General features: G+C 36.5%; 1 protein-coding gene across 1 annotated transcript in view; it reads left to right on the top strand.

Annotated features, from left to right (window-relative positions):
- The window catches only part of MINPP1 (multiple inositol-polyphosphate phosphatase 1), a 28,794-nt gene extending 15,003 nt beyond the window's left edge, over window positions 1-13,791 (top strand). The window contains exons 4-5 of the mRNA XM_070945251.1: window positions 714-847; window positions 11,486-13,791. Coding sequence (XP_070801352.1) covers window positions 714-847; window positions 11,486-11,882 — 531 coding nt within the window. The 3' untranslated portion in view covers window positions 11,883-13,791. The remainder of the gene's footprint in view (window positions 1-713; window positions 848-11,485) is intronic.
- The last annotated feature ends 714 nt before the right edge of the window (window positions 13,792-14,505 follow it).

The following is a 14,505-nucleotide window of genomic DNA, read 5'->3' as shown; positions in this document are numbered from 1 at the left end:
AGTTGTTAAGTTTATCACTGCAGTTTTTAAGTTAGTAACACGGTTTTAGATAAATTTGGCTTCCCCACTGACTTTGCTTGTCAGAAGGTTGCAAAAGTTTGATCACATGACCCCAGGACACTGCAATCGTCATAAAAACGAACCTGTTGCCAAGCATCCAAATTGTGTAGGGGATGCTACAACAGTCATAAGTGTGAAAATGGGCATATCGTATTTTTCGGATTATAAAACGCACCGGACTATAAAACGCACCTAAATTTACAGGAGGAAAACAAGAAAAAAATAGTTTTTGGCCTCCACGCGTCAGATTTTCAGCCTCCTAGGCACCCAGAAGTATTCTGCAGTGCTCTGCACGGCTCGTTTTTGCCAAAAATGCGCCCAATTTTGGCCTGTAAAGTTCTTCTGGGGGGTCAGGGAGGATGAAAACACAATGCACGGAGGGTTTGGGAGGCCAAAAATGCCTGTGTTTGGTCTATAAGATGCACCTAAATTTGCACCCACTTTTGGGTGTGTGTGTGTGTGTGTGTGTGTCTTATACTCCAAAAAATACGGTAAGTCACTTTTTTCAGTGATGTAATTTCGAATGGTCACTAAATGAACTGTTGTAAGTTGAGGACTATGTATTATCTCTAAGCCATGTAATGTGAAGTGTCAGAGTATCAAATCTAAACTGGCATTTTTAATTCAATAGAATGTTTAATATTTATTTCTAGGCACTTGAGTATCTGAATGATCTCAAACAATATTGGAAGAGAGCCTATGGATATAATATTAACAGTCAGTCCAGCTGCATACTTCTCCAAGATATCTTCAAAAATTTGGACAAGGCAGTTTCAGAGAGTAAAAGGTATTGTTTTGAAAGGGAGGGGAACACTACTTTGGGACTGATAATTCGCAATAATAGATTGGCTGATTGATACTTGATAGCAATAAATTGGCTCTGACCACTTGAATGTATTTGTATCTAGTATTTCTATCCAACATTTTAAAGCATTTTAAAGATTTTAAAAACACAAGTATGATTTTTTTTTTATTAATAAGCCATAAAAAGTACTTTTTTAAAAAGAACTGTTATAACAGTTTCCCATTGTTTAAGAAAATAGGGGGTCTCCGATTCCTTACTCTATGCAGTCTTTAAAATGTACATAACAAATTTATTGTTCAATAATAGGAACTTATAATGACTACACGTGGGTGTATTTGCCTCATGGTATTTAATGATAACTTCTAATAAATTTGTTTCAGTGAAGATAAAAATTCCATGGATCCAAATCAAGATACCAGTAAATATCCCAATTGGAAATACTACCATTGAACGGCTTCCTTATTACACAGTATCTTCTTATGTTCAGGCACAAATACTAATAAATCAGAGGTGGGTTTTAGCAGGTTCTGAACAGTTCTGGAGAACCGGTAGCAGAAATTTTGAGTTCAGAGAACCAGTAGTAAAAATTCTAACTGGCCCCGCCCCCATCTATTCTCTGCCTCCCAAGTCCCAGCTGATCAGGAGGAAATGGGTATTTGCAGTAACCTTCCCCTGGATTGGGGAGGGAATGGAGATTTTACAGTATCCTTCCCCTTGGACTGGGGTGGGAATGGAGATTTTACAGTATCCTTCCCCTGCCACACCCACCAAGCCATGCCACACCCACCAAGCCACACCCACAGAACCGGTAGTAAAAAATTTTGAAACCCACCACTGTAATAAATACATTGGTCGCAAAAAAAAATCTTTGGATTCCTAAGTTTTGCCTAAATGCTTAACCAGCACATAACATGTCATTGAATAGTAACTGTTATGCCTAATTCAAGCATTATTTGGTATATTTAAAATTCATGTATTATTGCATGAACACTCTCTGGAAATAATGTTGCTAACAGTTTAAAACTGATACTACATGTTATGGTCAACAGTTATGGATGGATAGATAGAAGGATCAAACTTTGTGCTAGTCACTAGTCAGTAGGCACTTAACCCTAAATAAATAGAGAAGATCAATAAAACAAGGACCTTGAATCAAAAAGGTAGTGGATATAATTTAATTAATTACATTTTTAGAAAGTAGGTTTTTTTAAATTACCTTTTTTTATTAAATGTATATTGCCAGAACAGAAGTCTTTGAAATAAATATTATGACCAAAAATAAAAAGTAAATTGCCAGTGAATATGAAATAATTCACAATTAACTGATTGAGAAATTATGGAAATAAGGTCCATATGTTGATAAAGGTGTAGCATAATCGTTGTCCAAAGGATCATTTTTGTTGGAATGTATCTTATAAAAGACAAGTTCCAGAAATGTTGGGTTTTTATATAGATGCCAACATAAAAGTTGTTCATCCTTTTTATGCACTAATAAGACGAATGAGTTTGCGGATGACTCAGGAACATCACCAGCATTCATAATAATACTAGCGACAAGTGTCCTCTAAATAGACTTTATATAATGGGTTTCTTACGTTAGGGCCCAAAATGAGATCATGTGATCACATGGGGCGGGGGAGGGGGGATGTTGAAGGTGATAAGTATCTTTTGGGGGGAATCTGTCGTAACATTGAACCACTAAGCAACCAGTTGTAAGTCGAGGATTACCTGCATTTTCTTCTGCAGTTAAAATTCCAGCCCAGTCTATGCCTAGAGGCTCTGATCTTTGGTTCTTTGTTACAGCCAACATGAACAATCCATGCATGGTGTATATTTCAGGAGTTGTCTATACTATTTACTATTTAACAGATAGCCTTGATTTTGCTTATACAGAACGTTTAAGCCTGACTGCAAGGTAGGTGCTGTGGTACAATGACTATTGGAACAGGGTTTTGTACATATCAATTGTATGGCTCGCAACTTCTCAAATTTTGCCTTCATTATGGATGAAGAGTGGAGACCAGGGCTAGAAGCAGCACTACTTTGATCCTGAATTCTGACAAATACCAACCGTAGTTAGACCCATTGCAATGCAGCTTCTCATTCATGGCTCATGAGGTCTTCTATCACGGCTATATATCCCCATTGGGATCAATTTTACCCAACATTTAACCTGAGTACAAGTAAAACGTTCACACTATACCTCTTCCGCTGTCTCTCTTATAACTATTGGGTGCAGATTGGCTCCTTCGTTCTATTTATGGTCCAGTAACTTTGAAGCTCTCACAGCACAGTCATGGCGGAGTTTGTTCAAACATGCAGCGTGAAAGGAAGGATGTGCAGCAAAGAACGTTTCTGCTTCCAAGCTGCTCTCTGACGAATAGTAAACCAAAAGATTACAGAAGCTAAGCTTAGGTGGCTAAATTTGTCATGATTCATGGTAGATAGGCTGTGTTAAACTTTGGTAGTCAGGGAACATATTAATGCAGCCATAATCCTTTCAGAAAGCCATGGAATGAAGGGCTGAATTTCTACTTGAGAAAGGAAAACCAATATACTCCCAGCCTTTTAATTATGATTAGGAATGCTGCATTTGTGTTGGCCTCAGTTTATATTGAAACTATTTAAGGCTGGAGTTACAGACAGGAGTTGTGTACACACTGTTCCACGGCTTTTGGGTTTTTAATGAGACTTTCAACCACGGTGGATTTGATTTAAACCAAGTTGATTTAAATCACGATTTAAATCACTAGTAAAAAGGCTTGATTTAAATCAATTCAATTTAAATCATAATTTAATCATAATTTAAATCATAAAGAGCAACTGTCATCTCTGTCCCCCAGCGGCTCCTCCTCTGACCCACTGTTGACTCACTGACAGTCCCATTCACTTTAATGGGACAGCTGGCGATGCAGCAGTGACACAACAAGGTGAGGGACATGGCAGGCAGCAGGTGAATGGATGCCCACTAACAGGCGCTGCCATGATGGATGGGAAATGACAGGTGCTCTTTCATATTATATTTATAAGCTGCTTAGAAGGTTTCACTTTCATTTTTACTGCTTGTCCTTCCTCCTCACACTTAGAACCTGCTGGTACAGATGCATTTCTCTTCAATCATACAGTTTGTAGTGTACATAGATTTGCAAAACAATGAGATAAAGGAATATTCCTGAACTTTGTTTTATGATTTATCTCACGGTTACTGCGAAATTGTGTGAATGGATCAATGAAGTGCATGTTATCTCAGCTTGCAGAGCTTGGATTCATTGAATGAATCCAAGCTCTGCAAGCTGAGATAACATGTTTACCAAAAATGTAAATATTGCAGCATATACATGCTACATAACTCAGCTCCATTTCATGCTGAATGAACAACCGTAAATTATTAATGTATCTTAAATAGAAAACTATCTTGAGATACATTTTTACTCAAAAAGCATTTTATTAAAATAAATTTGATAAAAATAAAAAAAAATCTGATTTAAATTTTTTAAAAATCCGATTGTTTTAATTTGTTTTTTTTTTTAAATCAGTTTTTATCCACTCTGCTTTCAACACATGGTGTTCTATCTCCTAACACTTGATGGCGGTGTAAATACAAGATGTTAGCATATATTTTCATAATGCTGCCTTAGGTTATGTAATTCAATGTGTCCATTTCTTCTTTATATTTCTGAACAAATATAAGCCTGACATCGGAAAGGATTAGGTAATTTGGACCTTTTTTTTTTTTTTATAAAGTAGGATAAAGCACAGTTGGGTTGAGTGACTTAGAATATGTAATTTACAGAATCAAGATGGTGATAAAGCCACACCTAGAAGACTAAGAAAGAACTAAAGGTTCAGGGCTAATGTTGCCTTTCTGCTGTTTGAATAGCATCCCATTGAGAAAATGCTCAAAATCAATTTTGCTGGGACTATGGCACGGATATCCCCTAACAGAGAGACAGAGAGCAGTCAAGTAGTTGGCAAATACAGAGCGCATAAAAAAGAAGATGACTTTAACCCTAATCCTATTCAATTATAAATCAAACAATATTTCAATTACAGAGAGTAGGAGTAAAGTTCAACATCCTTTTCTTCTTTGATGAGCAAGGACACTTTGCAACCTAAGCCGAAGTGAGTGAATTCTTATTCCCAAGGAGAACTTGGGAATAACTACAGAGGCTATTTCAAATGTATTTACAGTAGGGAACAAAGGGAGCTTTACTTACAAAAACTCACCTAAGCATTGATTTAGGATCTAGATCCCCTGTGCTCGGCCTACTGTATTTGATCAACCTAGCAGATGCCGGAGCCCAGTGGCTCAGGTGATTATGACACTGGTCGGATGATCAGCAAGCTCGTGTTTGTGGCCCAGTGGCTGCCCCATGGTGGAGTGAGCTCCCATCACTCACTTCAGCTCCTGCCGACTCAGCAGTTTGAAAGCGGGCGACCTCAAGTAGATAGAAGGGTATCATTTTGCAGTAACATAATGGGATGTGAAAAGAGACCCAACTGGGCAGACCCTGGGCAATAGTGCTTCAATGCTTCGGGCACCGAAGTATAATATCCTTAGAAGATAAACTTCTTGTAAGGTATGATAGTAAATGCATCTATTAAAAAATTAAGAGAGGTTTATAGTAAACTTTATTTGATTTTGCTGAAAAAGTATTTCGTAAAGTGATGTAGAGGTTAAGGTATTGTGCCAGGAAGCCTTAGTCATTAATTAGTCACGTAGCCTAATCTTCCTCATCATGTCTGCTTGATGTTGTGGGGATAAAAGGAAGGGAGATCCTCTTGTAAGCTGCTTTGAACTCCTGGAGAAAAGGCAGGATATAAATTTAACAAATAAGTAAAATATTGTAAGAAATAATTGTTGAAGCATGGTCACATTTACCTGCAGAACTACTGAGGCATTTTTTATACTGGATTGGAATCCCTCCATCTGTTTGGCAGGAACAACATGGATGATTTTGGTGCCCAAATGAACTGCATTTATACAGAATGGAAACTGAACCAGATGTTTGAAATACTAGCTCAGGAATTCTGGGAGTTGAAGTCCACAAGTCATAAAAGGGCTATAGTTCCCCATCCCTGCTCCATATTGTAACCCAAGAGATCTTTAAATCGATAGTTAGTGGTGGTTGCAGAGAGGAAAGAGGTTTTACTTATTATACTTTTTCTTATTTTCTTAAAACAATTACATAAAACAAGTACAGGTTCATTTAGTGAACGTTGGAAGTTACAATGGCCCTGAAAAAAAGTGGCATATGCCCATTTTTCACATTTAACGGCTGTTGCAGCATCCCCATGGTCACATAAGCAAAATGTGGATGATTGGGAACTAGTTCATATTTATGACAGTTACAGTGTCCCAGGGTCATGTGAGTTTTGTGACTTTCTGACAAAGTCAGTGGGGAAGCCAGATTCACTTTACAGCCGTATTACTGACTTAACAACTGCAGTGATTCATATAACAACTATGGTAAGAAAGATCACAAAATGGAGTATAATTCACTTAATTATCTCTCTTAGCATCGAAAAATTTGGGTTTAATTATGGTTGTAATTTGAGAACTGTCTGTAAAACTCTAGCAGATTAGGGGGCACTGGGTGAGCTGGGTGGTCTGTAAGTATTCTACTATTAAAACCATCATCCTCTTCCAACAAGAGATGAGGATGAGACTAATGTGGAGAAGTTAGAAGTTTTGTTGTCTCCAATTAGATGGTTGAGCTGGAAAATCCTAAACACAGCAAAAGAATGTGGGAACGTATTTTTGCCCATTATATCTGAGATTCAGGATGGGTCCAAAAAGTCTTGGGATAACTAAAACCAACAATGTCTAGCACTGATGGTGTTACCTAGTTTGGGTAATGAAATGTCTGCAAAAAAACCAACAACCAAGCTCAGGGAGCACAAGGGCACCTCAGTTCAACCCTGAGCTACAAGTAGTCTCCTTTATTGGAACTAGAACTAGTTAAGATAAATTTGATGGGGAAAGTTTGAGTAGACACTTCAATAGCCTTCGCTCCCATTTGCCATTGTAATTCTTTATTTCTTTGCTCATCCTGTTAACAGATTAATGTTTTCTGGCTTTCATATGCAGATTCAATCTTACTACATACTTAACCTGTATCTTACATGTTTCCTTTATTGCTTTTCTTGAAATATAGATGCTTTATTTTTAAGCTCCAAAACCACCTGAGCTTGGTAAACTTGGTTAAAAGGAAACACTGGAGCCTTTCACTTAAAATGTTAATCCTGGGGAAGGGGAATTTTCTCTCTTTATTTCCTCCAGTTTCTAAATGAGAGGGGACCTTTCTACAATGGAATGCAGAAAATATATCTATTGTCCCAAAATATTAATAATGACAACAGAACAATGGCCTTCAGTAACATCCCGTTTGTGCTTTTGATTTCATGCAAGTTTTTTCATGAGGGCCATATTTAAAACAGAAGATAGGATTTAATTTAGTTTATTAAATTTAATTTAATTTAGTTGCTATGAATTTAATATAGTGGTTTATTAAATTGAATTTAATATAGCGGTTAATAAAGTGGTTAAGGCTAGAAAGCTAAGAGACAGTGAGTTTTAATGTCACCTGAAAGCTAACTGAGTCACCTTGAATTAGTAACACACTCTCAGCCCAACTCACCTACCTCACAGGGTTCTTGTGGGAAAAATAGGAGGAATGTGTTGAATATGTTCACTGCAGTGGATTATTTGTTAAAAAAAATAAAAGGCAGGATACAAACAATAAATAATATTTTATTATAGATATATTTTCTGCATTCCATTGGAGCCAAAGGAAGATAACAATATTTGTAAGGAAATAAGGAATAATTATTTTTTATTATTAGTCACATTAAAACTTACAGTTCAATAGTACCTATTGGAGGACTTCTAGAGATTACACCCAAGTCTTTGGCAGCAGATTGGGGAAGCTTATGATCTTCTGATTTATAATTTTGAAGGAAAACGCATTTTTGTTGACCAGTTACCATTTACGTACCTAGAGTAATCTAAAAATATCAAAATGGCAAATTGCCTTAAAAAAAAAAGATAAAGTAGAACAAAAAACAGTTCTAGACAATTCTTATTCCTGGCAGCTCTGCAAGTTTCACACACCAAAGAGGTCCAACTTAATCATCAGAAAAACATCAGTTTGTTAGCTCAAATCGGATATTTCTATCCAATTTTCTTTCAATTTTCTTTCCCTCGAGTTCAGACTCTGATTTTCTGGAAGCAACTCCTTCTACCCATATGAGTTGCCAGTTGTCCTTAAGTGCAGGTAAAAGAAAAGGTTGGAGTTAAAGTTAAAACTTTGTGTTGATTGACGAGATACTTTTGCTTAATATGCTTTTGGCAAGTGAATGTGTTCTGTTATACAAGAATTTTCCAGGGAAATTTTTTCTCAAGAGTTGCTTTTCTTTTTTGAATAGCAGTCAAGGTTTGTTGACCTATGTGGGTGGGACCTTTGTGATGTTATGATGCAAACAGGATTATCAAACATAACCCTTTGCCTTAATAAAATAAAAAGAACATAGATGTATTTGTATTGAAAGCTTAGTACACAGAAAGCTGTTATAGAAATCTGTCTTTCTAGGGTAACTCGTATCTGTTTCTGATCATTTGTTCAAGAATCGGTGCTCATTTACATTACTTTAGGAAACTACTTAATTGTATCTCTGCTGCATAGAACTGGTTAATATTTTAGTAAATCCCAAATCCCAATAGTCATGGGTATTATGAGAATTTAATATTAGAGTTGTGAGGAACTATGTTTTCAGTGAAGGAAATAAGCCAGGACTAAATGCATCCTGATTAAAGACTCTTAATATTGGTTGAATTACAAAAACTTGTAAATGAATTTCGCTGACTACAAAATTGTGCCATAGTATATTTGTTTAGTCATTGATTATTACATAAAGTACAGTTCGCTCATTCATATAGCATGTTAAGCCAAAACTAATAAACTTCATTATGGCTTAGTGCAATCATGGTAAGTTTCTCACCCTTCCTTCCCTTTCAGAAATATATCTCTTGCCTAATTTTGCTAGCTTGATTTTATATTAAAATAAGTTTATCAGTAATGCTGTGTAATGAGATAGTAAAGCAATATATTACAAATATGGCAATCAAACAATTAACTGAACTTTGTTGCCTTTTACATGATATTATAGACCAGCCCATATAACTAAAAGCATTCCTTCGATAATTTTAAACTATGGACTTGTTAGCTCAGAATGGCAAATCTGCAGGATGTTGTGGCTTGTGAAAACACCCTCTTTGCTCCCATTTGAATTTTTCCAGTAATATGAGCAGCTAAACAAACCAGAAATAGAATATATGTAGTATTGGGTTGAACTATGGAGTCCTTAGTGCTCTCTAAGCCTGGTTGTTTGCTTACAGATTCCAAAGATGCTTCCCTCCCTCCCTCCCCCCCCCCCCCGAGTCAACTGGACTTTCTGATTTTTCTTTGAAGATGTTTCACTTCTCATCCAAGAAGCTTCTCCAGTTTGTCTGATGGTGGGGAATGGAAGGATTTATAAGGATTTGCAGACAGATGGTCATTTGCATTCTTTTAGAGAGTCATTGAGGCCACTTGGAAGTTTATCTGTGTCCTCAGGGTCACCTGAGTAGTGCAAATGGGTGTGGAACCTTCTTGGAAACCTTGAAAGGACTGTGTTGTCGACTGGAGATAGATGATGTCATCGTATCCCTCCCCCACTGTTGAGAGAGGGCTGTTCAATTTTGAGATAGATGGCAACCAGAAGGTCCATTTACCTCTTGAAGAAAAAAAAAAACACCTTTGGGACAACCAAGACCTGGATGACTGAGAATCTCCATAGACATTTGCTTGCAGATGTTTCATTACTCAACTTGGTAACATTGACTGACCGTGGGGTTTGATTACTAGCACTGAGGATGTTACCTAGACAGAAATGAAACAACTCTAAGCAAACAATCAAGGTCAGAGCATCAAGGACTCCACAGACCAGAAGTAATTTGTTTGAATGTATCATCTGAATTGGATAATTGATCGTATCAATCTCAAATAACACAGGGTCCAAACACAAGGGCTTCTTGGGTTAACATCTGGTTTGTGTCGGAACAGTAAGCTACGGCTTCTAGTCTTGATAACGTATCTAGCCAGACTTCCCTACCCTTCAGATCCCATCATCTTGCAGTCTGTATTGGTTGGATAGAGAGAGCCATAGTCTACCACATTTAAAGAGTACTAGGATAGGAAGGATTAAGGCCGGTTTCTGAGTTGTAATTAACTCCAGATCTCAGTAATCAGTGCACTAATCCATATTGTTAGTGTATTCAGAACTTTAAACGAACTCCTAGTGCACATATCACATTAGGCTGTTTTTAAAAAATCACTTTAGATGTGGCTTATCCATATACTTAGAAACCCTCCCAGAATGTAGAAATGGGCTCAGCCGATAGGTTTTTATAGCAATGAACTACAGTTTGGAATTTATGTACCTACAGTATTTTATACTGTACTATCTCTGTAATTCTTTACGGTATTCAGGCTTTGCATCATCTGCTTTGCACCGCACTCTTATCTTAGTGATTCACAAAATTCCAAAGTTTGCATGAATATCTTATTTATAATCTAACAAAAGGGCTAGCAAATGCATTTTCAGCTTAACTAAATGTGGCAGACCCCTAGAAAAAGTGCATATTGAAAAGCATTTAAAGGAAAACTATGTTTGCTCTCACGTGCATATTCAAAGAGGCATTTTGCGGTGAAGCAAGGGAGACTGGGTGCAGTAATTTAATGGAACAAGGGAAATTAGAAATACGCAAAAGGAAGTCATAGATAAGAATATCTTAAGATACCCTATCAGGGAGGGTACCTTTGTTTTTATGGTTTGCAGTGAGCAGCCTAGTAATTGTATGAGATAGGCAGCCACATAAATCCTATAAATAAATAAATGGATGAAAAAAAATGCTTTAGGCATTTCTTAAAATAAGGACAAGCTTATCTGCAGAAAAAAAATCAACCCTTTAGAGCAGCGGTGGGGTACAACAGGCCCTTTATGACTTGTGGACTTCAACTCCCAGAATTCCTGAGCCAGACTGGCTCAGGAATTCTGGGAGTTGAAGTCCACAAGTCATAAAAGGACCATCGTTTAGATTACATAAATACATAGAGTCTCAGTTTGGTGTATTGGTTAAGATGCTGGGCAAAAAAACAGGATACTGAATTCTAGGCTTCCTTTAGGCATGAAAGCAGGATGGGTGACTTGGGCCAGTCACTCCCTTTCGGCCTAGCCTAATCAGGTTAGTTGCAAACATGTCAGGAATCTGGCCTCTGTAATCTGCCAGAGAGACTGTCTTTTTTTTTTTTAAGTACTTTTTTTTGAGGTAGGGTTTTAAAAATGAGTCCTATTTTGAGGAACTGGCCATTATTTGAATGTGTTATTTGATCAAAGCATGACTTTTTCCAACTGAATTGATCCTCTTAGCTTCAAATCACTACAATTAAATCTAGGTTTTCTACTACATAGCAGATTTGACTACAGCACCTACCGTAGTAACAAAACAGTAGTTTCCTATTCATCTGAACTTGGATAAATTTGAGTAATCATTTCTTTCTTGACTTTTTAACTTTCCAGGTCAAAACCTATTTCTTCGCCGGTGATCATCCAATTTGGACATGCAGAGACTCTTCAGCCACTTCTCTCACTTATGGGCTATTTTAAAGACAAAGTGCCTCTTAATGCCAGAAACTATCGCAGTCAGTCGAAACGCAAGTTCCGTAGTGGTCGTATCGTCCCTTATGCTGCCAACTTGTTATTTGTGCTTTATCATTGTGATCAAGCTAGGTCTCCTAAAGATGAGTATAAGGTTCAGATTCTTCTCAACGAGAAGCTCCTGCCTTTCACGTACTCGGGGAAAACAGTTTCTTTGTACACCAAACTGAAAAACCATTATAAATATTCCCTTCAGAATTGTGAGTTTGCCAAAGTGTGCAGTATCAAGAAAAATGGTACTAGCATTAAATTGTTATAAAGAGACATCGTAAAAAAAAAAGAAGATCAATGTTTCGGCGTGTGCATATTTTTGACAAATGGTAATATTTTTGCTTTTGCTGTTAAGACTGGTGCACTGCTGATACTGCAGTGTTAAAAAAAAGTCCTTAAATGTATATTTGCAATTTTTAACGGTGGCATCAAACCTGAAGCCTGAAAGAAAGAAAGGCATACTGGATATTTCCAAAGCTTGAAACAAACTGACGCTCTGTTCATGAAAAATAACTCTCTCTTTCTCTCTCTCTCTCCCCTGTTCCTAAATCAGGAATGATTGAAAAGTAATGTTGTGCTGTTCCACATTCAGCTTACTCCATTGTGCTGGCTGTGGTCTACTGTGAATAGTTCCAGAGTTAATGATAATGAAAAAATGGTTGCTGGTACTTTGTAAAAAGAAAAAAAGCTGGATTTCAGCAAGTATTTCTTACTTTCGATTCAAAAAAGAAAAAAAGGTGGATTTCAACAAGTATTTCTTACTTTCGATTCCAAGGGACATTCACATATTCCTGTTAATCTCAGGGGACTTTTGAGGCCATGTGAATTGCCTAAATATTTATTTCTCTGTATTCCGTTTCAAAGGTTTAGCATACATTTGGGCAGCCCAGTGGTAACTGACCACATTCCATAATGCAGTCGTTTATTTTTAATGGTAGACTTTGTCCAGTAATAATGTTCATCTTCTAGGACCAGAAAAAGAAGACTTGTGAACTTGCCATTTGGACAAAGGCCATTCCAGTTTCAGTATTTAACTATTCCAATTGTCTTCTTCTGTATTCATGTTGAAGGTGAAGAATTAGTGGATTTTATTCCAGATTCAAAAAGATAAAGTTAGTCTGTACAGCAGGTGATTTAAAAAAAACAACCATGAAAAATGGCCTGAAATTTAATCCATTTTGGGTGTGAAAGAGACGACTTACAGTGGGAATGAGAAATGTCTACCATTCTAACTCCGAAACATCCCTTCAAACACCAAAAACAACATCAAACGTTTGAAATAAAAGCCCATTTTGCTTCTGTATCTCTGCATTTCAACTTCATAATGTTAGGGAGACAAATACAAGTTATTAAAACTGCCTCCAGTACAAAGGTGATTAGCTGCCAACTCCTGTTTAGAGAGAAGGTTATATTGCATGTTATAAAGACAGTATATAGTGCTTTTGTGAAAATTTTCATTAATCTTTAAAAGATATATATATATTCTGATTGTGTAAATCAGTATTTTTCAAACTTGACAACTTTAAAATGAGTGGGTTTCAATTTCCTGAATTCCCCAGCCAGTATGCTGGATTCATTTTATCAAGAAAATATTTTTAGATTCTTTCTTTTAAAGAATCATTTGGGAACAACAGTTGCTACCTTAAATTTTTGAATTTAAGAGACGCAGCTACGGTATATAAGATCAGATGCTGAAGTAAGAGGTTTCATGCTTAAGCAGAAATCTGATTAGAGTTCATTTTAAATCACTTTATATGTCTTAACAAAAGCAATTTGAATTAAATGTACTGAATTAGAATTACAATAGAGTTTGAAGAAAGGGATTTTAAACTTGCTTTTAGAGATTAGGCTTTTAATGGAAGTAATTAAAGGATCGAGTCTGTAATGATGGCTCTAGTGATCAAGATGAAAGGGAAGAGAAAATGATGACAGTAGCAAGGTAGACTAAGGAGTGATGAGTGCACTGCTGAAAAATTGGAAGAGTCGGGTTGGAAAAAAAACTTATTTCTGTGGTTGCTAAGAATTGACACTAACTTAAAGGAACATTTATCAAGAACCCTGTTTGAGAATATCGATCATTAAACCTACTAGTACAATTAAAATCATTATTATAGGCAAAAGACTCATAGCTGCCTTGATTTTAGAACATTCCATTGCTTTTGTGATCTTTCATTAAGTGGAATATAGCATGTTTGTTAAATATGTTACTGAATGTAAACTGGATAAGGCTTTAAGAGGTGTATAGTTCTTGCAATTCAGGTTTTCATTTTGCAAGCCCTTGTTAAACAGATAACTCATCATATGACTCAAGATCACTGTCATTCTTAGTATACTAAAGTCTTTTACATTGAGGTTTAACAATGTGAGGGAAATGTTATGATTGATCAAGAAGTTCAAGTTCAAATAACATTGCGAAGCAGTTATGCAGGTTAAATTCAAACAAGTTTAATTACAATTTTCTGCTTGATCTGCTTCGTGTGGGAATTTGATGCAGATTAAAGGTGAACATGGATTCCAGGACGCACATTGGCAATAAAAAAAGATAGAGTGTGGAAAGAAAGGAGATTTCATGCAGAGAGGAGGACTTAGTGAATTGGAGGTGGGGGGAAGCAGCTGCCTCCCATTCACTAAGTCCTGCATGAGATCTCTGATTTCCATTTACTCATGAAAAATAAGCTCAGTTGAGGATAATTATTGATTACGGAGAAAGGACTTCCTTTTGTGCTTGGAGTTGCATTTTGTCCCTTCTCTCTTTATTCCTCTTTGGTGACAGTTTTTACAGCTGTTGAATTTGCAGTGTTATGAAAAACAAAGCCTTGATAGAAAATACATTTAAAAAAACTATGTCTAGATTTATTCCATTTAGAGTGCTTTAGCAAAGGCATTATGTT

This window comes from Pituophis catenifer, unplaced genomic scaffold (genome assembly GCF_029215685.1).
Source record: "Pituophis catenifer annectens isolate HBS135680 unplaced genomic scaffold, rPitCat1.0.hap2 SCAF_6, whole genome shotgun sequence".
Classification (NCBI taxonomy): Eukaryota; Metazoa; Chordata; class Lepidosauria; order Squamata; family Colubridae; genus Pituophis; species Pituophis catenifer.
Note: the sequence above shows the minus strand (reverse complement) of the source record. Positions and strands in the feature narration are given on the sequence as shown.